The 6,368-nt window shown below is 41.6% G+C and overlaps 1 protein-coding gene and 1 long non-coding RNA gene across 2 annotated transcripts in view; one reads left to right on the top strand and one right to left on the bottom strand.

Annotated features, from left to right (window-relative positions):
• LOC109839128 (probable receptor-like protein kinase At4g39110) overlaps positions 1-3,257 on the top strand; it is a gene marked incomplete at its 5' end in the record, with an annotated part of 3,867 nt that extends 610 nt beyond the window's left edge. Inside the window, 3 exons of the mRNA XM_020407563.1 lie at positions 1-678; positions 767-1,785; positions 2,787-3,257. The exon at positions 1-678 is cut by the window's left edge and continues 610 nt beyond it. Of these exons, the coding sequence (XP_020263152.1) occupies positions 1-678; positions 767-1,785; positions 2,787-2,960 (1,871 nt within the window). The remainder of the gene's footprint in view (positions 679-766; positions 1,786-2,786) is intronic.
• LOC109828910 lies at positions 3,862-5,804 on the bottom strand. Its single transcript, XR_002243893.1, has 3 exons — positions 4,835-5,804; positions 4,697-4,762; positions 3,862-4,149 (listed from the first exon to the last, which is right to left on the bottom strand). It is a non-coding gene; the product is annotated as an uncharacterized LOC109828910 (long non-coding RNA).

Below are 6,368 nucleotides of genomic sequence, written 5' to 3'. Positions count from 1 at the left end.
TTGCCCGTCAGTGGGTCACCGATGAGCCATATCTCATGTCACGGTCGACGGCCAAGAGAGTCAGCGTGACATCGAGCATCATCAAGTACGGGGCCGGTATATCCCCCATCATTGCGCCTAGCTCGGTCTACGCTTCCGCCGTCCGGATGGAGGACGCCCGTGTCGGCACCCCCAACTTCAATGTTACATGGAATCTCGACGTTGATCCCTCATTCTCCTACTTGGTCCGTCTACATTTTTGCGACATTGTGAGTAAGAACCTGAACGATCTTTACTTCAATGTCTACATCAATGGCATGACTGTCGCGTCGCCATTGGACCTCTCCACCCTCACCGATGGCAACCTGGCCGGAGCTTACTTCAAGGATGTTGTTGTTAATGCCTCAATAGCAAACGATAGGATCATGGTTCAAGTTGGTCCTATCAAGGACTCTACAAGAACCATCGACGCAATTCTGAACGGTGTTGAGGTGATGAAGATGAGCAATTCTGTCGGAAGCTTGGACGGAGAGTTTGGCGTCGACGGCAAGAAGGCTGATGGAGGTGGAAGCAGCACGAAGCAAACGGCAATAGCGGCGGTTGGGATCACAATGGGGTTCACTGCGTTGGCGGGAGTTGCAGCAATTACCGTTAAATGGTACAAGAGACCGCATGACTGGAAAAAATCGAAAAGTTTCTCCTCATGGCTCCGGTGGAAGCAGCACGAAGCAAACGGCAATAGCGGCGGTTGGGATCACAATGGGGTTCACTGCGTTGGCGGGAGTTGCCTCATGGCTCCTCCCCATCCACACAGGCCAATCCTTCACAAACAGCAAGGGCTCAGCCTACGGGTCCCACAAGAACGGCTTCACCTTCTCATCGAGTATGGGGCTCGGCCGCTACTTCTCCTTTGCGGAGCTGGAGACGGCGACGAAGAACTGGGACGAGAATGCGGTGATCGGTGTAGGAGGATTTGGAAATGTGTACATAGGCGAGATCGATGATGGCATGAAAGTTGCCGTCAAGAGAGGAAATCCTCAGTCTGAGCAAGGGATCACCGAGTTCCAAACCGAGATCCAGATGCTATCCAAGCTCCGACATCGCCATCTTGTGTCTTTAATTGGGTACTGCGATGAAAACTCGGAGATGATATTGGTCTATGAATATATGGAACATGGTCCCTTTAGAGATCACATATACGGCAAGGATCTCCCATCGCTAACATGGAAGCAGAGACTTGAAATCTGTATCGGTGCAGCTCGAGGACTTCATTACCTACACACCGGCACAGCGCAGGGGATCATCCACCGAGACGTAAAAACCACAAACATTCTCTTGGATGAAAAATTCGTTGCTAAAGTTTCTGATTTCGGACTGTCAAAAGACGCACCAGGCATGAACCAGACTCACGTCAGCACTGCTGTTAAAGGAAGTTTTGGTTACCTCGACCCTGAATACTTCAGGAGGCAACAGTTAACCGATAAATCTGATGTTTACTCTTTTGGGGTCGTTTTGTTGGAAACTTTGTGTGCGAGGCCCGCGTTGGATCCGGCCTTGCCGAGGGAGCAGGTGAATTTGGCAGAGTGGGCGATGCAGTGGAAAAGGAAAGGGTTGATGGAGAAGATTATCGATCCGCGTCTTGCGGGGAGTATTAATGAGGATTCAATGAATAAGTATGTGGAAGCGGCGGAGAAATGCTTGGCGGAGTATGGAGTTGATAGGCCGTCGATGGGGGATGTGCTGTGGAATCTTGAGTATGCGCTGCAGCTGCAGGAGGCGAATCCTCCCATGCCTGCGCCAACTAAGGTGATTTTTTTTTTAATTTTTTCTTTTTGCTGAAACGAAATGAGAACTAGCTACGGAATAGGAATTAATTTACTGGGAATTCTCAGATGAATCTAATTTCAGGTCAAAAAACCTGAAAGTAGTTATTATACAGATGAATTTAATGGGAATTCTCAGAATTCCAATTTCAGGTCAAGAGACCTGAAACTAGTTAAAAAGTTTTCTGAAACTCATGAGGTCCAATTTCAGGCAATAAATATGAAACTACTTAATTTACATTCAGTATTTTCTGAAACAAAGCTGAAAACTAGGTAGAGAATAAGAATGATTTTTTCTGGAAATTCTCATAATTAAGTTTCAGGTCACGATACCTGAAACTAGTTAAAAGAGTTCTCTGAAACTCATGAGGTCCAATTTCAGATTTTATTAAGAATTAGGATTAATAGGTGTTCTATGAAAAACAATCTTGAGCATTTATGACCCATGATTTTTCCAATAGCTGAAGCAGTCAGTGTTCATGATACAGTTTTTTTCGCCTCTTTGTATCTAAACATATTTCGATAAATTTGATATAAAAAAGCCTTTCTATTTGTCATTTTTCTCAGTATCTGAAAGCTAGTTAGAGACAAGGAATGAGTTTTTTGAAACGAGTGAAGTTCAATTTCAGTCTCCACGAAACATAGAGATTAAAAGAGTCTTTTTGTTGACTAATTCTGTGTTTTTATGATCCGTTTGATTGCATAAAGAGCAAACACTCAGTATTCATGAAACAATTTTTTCCCTTTTCTGTTTATATGTAAACATGTTTTGATAAAATTTGCTATCTGAAAGACTTTCTGGTACCCTTTTTCTCAGTATCTGAAAACAAGTTAAATTTATGAAAATAGTATTTGATTTTTCCTAGCTAGTTTCATACACTGTTTTACGACATGTCTACCTCTGGAACGAGTTACTATGTAATTTACTTCAGTGCCATTCAGAGCAAAAACTCAAACACCTACTGATATCAAACTCCATTACAGATGAAGAACGATGACGATGAAGCCGAAACTCCTACATCCAAAGAAAAAGGAGGCGATGCTTCTCCAGTGGCATTATCATCAGCAGCAGGTCCCACATCAACAATACCAGAAAACTCAAGTACTGCAGTAGCCAATGAGCTTTTTGCTCAGCTAGCAGGGATGAAAGGGAGGTAATATATCTGGAGTTCGAAAAAAATCATGGAAAATGTAATTTTTTTCCTTTGTGAATGATGATGATGAGGATGAACAATCCTTGATTAGGTTGTGATTAATTGGCATTGCCGTTTTTTTCCTGCATGTTTCACTGTTTAATGAGTTGATTCTGATGTGTAAAATATACTGGAAAGGCTATTATGTGTTACATGTGTGAGGATTTTACTGTGAGCTGTAAATATACTTGGCCTGCTTGGTTCATGGATTTTGATGAAAACCATGGAAGTGGGTTGAAAGTGGAGTTTCAAGCGTTCACCATTTTCATGTGTATTTTCCTCTCCCATGAGATATGAAGCCAGGGTTTAAACTGAAATGGAAGTGTTTGGATACTGGTTACTGTTAGAATTAGTATTTGGGTTATCGGGTTAGGGCCCATTAACCCATTAGCCTATTACCCATATGTAACCCTATATAAACTAGGGGTGAGCACGGTTCGGTTCGGGTCGGTTTTTACCAAAATTTGAACAACCGAACCGAACCACCTATAATTCAAAACCGAACCGAACCGTTGCAAATCGGTTCGGTACGGTTCGGTTCGGTTTATTCGGTTCTAACTTTCATCAAGTATAACAATCAAAGGCACAAATATTGCTTGTCCCAAGAGTTTATATTAGGGGTAAGTGGGCCTTCAAGGATATCTTGCTGGATGTTTACAAGCATCCAAGCAAACTGGATGTTATACTTGATGAAAGTATAACATCCAACTCTTGGGACAAGCAATATGTTGGTATAAGAATAAACACAGCAGCAAGTATAACAAACTGGAATATAGAAGCAAGTTATTAAACACAGCAGCAAGTTGTTGACATTGATTTTTTGAAAGCAAACACAAAGCTAGGTTGCCTTTGTTCATATAACATCATGAAAATAAGCACCAACTGAATATAGAAGCAAGTGGGAACATACAACTGACTGAGGTATCAAAAAAATACATTGTCAACAGGAATCACAGGAATACACTTCGGTACAAAATGTGATTTACAGCACTTCTAACTTGGCAACATACAACTGAGGTATCAAAAATACATTGTCAACATAAATGATATCTGCAACTCTTTGTAAGGAACAGGTGTCCGGAGCATTTCAGGCCCTTTCGTAACATCCTCCCAAAATAGATTAGCGATGGCGACTGTCAGTTCTCCCACTCTTCCTGCCATAAGCCAAAAACCAGACGTTATCAGGCTCGAGTATATCTTATTGAACTTCACCAAACAAGTCCTAATTGACATGAAGTCATGAACAATGCAATTAACATTATTGATCACAAACTATACATATAGAAACATAGTTCTCGCTATTTATATCCTCTAGTTTCGTAAGCTGTGATCGATATAATTCTTTTAGTCATGTTCAAAAACTTGGAAGGAAAATTGAGGATGTATAAAGAAATCAGTCATGGTTTAGAAAGAATATGAGAAAAGTTTGGATAGCGAAAATAAAATAATTGATGCAACTTGTTTCTGCCATTGTTAAATGCGTAATTGTCAATTGATTCTTCGCGAATGTATGCCCATGACATCCTTGTATATTTTATCGGATGAACTACTCCAAAATATTTGATGACACTCTATCGTTATTTGTGAATAATGGAAGTAAGGCGAAGGTATAATTGTATGACCTAGGCTAATGGTAAAAACCTTTACGTGATTGTTGGTTCCATGAAATTTAATTCATAAAGATCACAACTTTATTTTTACCTGTGTTCTTCCATGAAAGCTCTTACAAATCCTTGATTGTTGGTTTAATTGAAAGCTTGCCCAAATCTGAAAGATAAACAAATAAAAAGTTAATAAAAATCAAATCATTTAACATACAAAAACATAAATGATAAATACCTATGTCCAACTTCTCAAGAGCATCCAAATCTTCTTCAAAGCAAATTTTGCTCGAACCCGGCGTAGCCAACAAGTTTCGAACCCAATCGGAAGTGCATACATCAAGGATGCCATTGAAGCTGTTCTTTTTGATGATCTGTTACTCACTTACTCTCTACTGTTTCAGTGTTTCTATTTGTTTCCTACCTCTGCTAGTTATTTATTTTCTTTTGTTGTAAACCAGGCTCACCAATGATTTATTTTCTTTGACAGGAAAACCCCAATTATGCTAATGGTCACTTCTTTTTGGCTGTATATAGGAAAAACCCCTTTAACTTTGGGTGATTATCATATAACTGTTATAACAGCTGATAAGTTTCAAAATATCTAGAAATCCCCCTTAAGCTAGGGGCCATTGAAGCTGTAATTGTTTAGCGACAGAATTCGAAGGTCATACGACATTGCGCGCATAATCTTTACTTGAACCGTATGGACTTAGCCTCGATTCATCTTTATACAGTACCCCCAAGAAAAAAATGTTTATGCATCTGTTGGAATTTGGATCTCCACAAAAATTTCAGAACAAAAAAAAGCATGCGTTCAACAAAGCATCCGTCGAGTAAAAAAATCATGAGTCATGACCAAACCAAATTGAACTAACAAAGTTTTCAACCCGACAATTTGGTCCTGAGCAAATTGAACTAACAAAGCTATAAATTTGATTTCTCCAGAGCAATGAAAAAAAGATACATGATAAATTAACAAAGCTATAATACTTTGAAATCTAGATATAAATAGAAGCTATAATACCTCGGCGACGGCGACGGGTGCGGATGCCCCCCCTGACCGGAGATAGATCCTGAGCCGGAGATGGATCCTGAGCCGGAGATGGGTCCATAAAGAGTTGAAGACTAAGGAGGTGGAGCGCTGGCGGGTGGCGGCTGTCGGCTGAGAAGAGTGAGAAAGAGTGAGAGAGGCGGACGAGGGCGAGAGGCGGCTGTCGGCTGAGAAGAGTGAGAAAGAGTGAGAGAGGAGGCCGAGGGCGAGAGAGAGAATTGGGAACGAGGGCGGCGGCTGGGTCTGGGAGAGGAAATGAGGTTAGGGTTAGAAACTTAGGAGTTTTGATTTTGGGTGTTTGGGGACGGGTCGGGTTACGGGTATACGGGGGTTTGAGAATTGGGGAAACGGGTCGGTTCGGTCTAATCGGTTTGAGAAGTTTTTAAGCCGACCCGAACCGCCCAATTCATAAAACCCTTTTTTCGGGTCGGTTCGGGTCGGTTCGGTCGGTTTTTTCGGTTTGAACCGAACCGTGCTCACCCCTAATATAAACCCATGTGGATGGATGGAATAGTAGACTCTTTGATTTTCTCACTCTCAACTTGGTATCAAAGCCAACCCTAACTCTAATTCCTAAACCCTAGCCGTCAGAAAGAAAAAAAAAACTAAACCCTAACCTTACCTCCTGTCGGGTCCCGTGACGGATCGGACTACTCGTCATCATCTTCTTCACGAGCCACCGCTGCTTCGCTTGTCCTCATTCTCTTTGCGAGCCGCC

Source organism: Asparagus officinalis, chromosome 1 (genome assembly GCF_001876935.1).
Source record: "Asparagus officinalis chromosome 1, Aspof.V1, whole genome shotgun sequence".
Classification (NCBI taxonomy): Eukaryota; Viridiplantae; Streptophyta; class Magnoliopsida; order Asparagales; family Asparagaceae; genus Asparagus; species Asparagus officinalis.
This window is presented reverse-complemented; position numbering and strand designations above follow the sequence as displayed.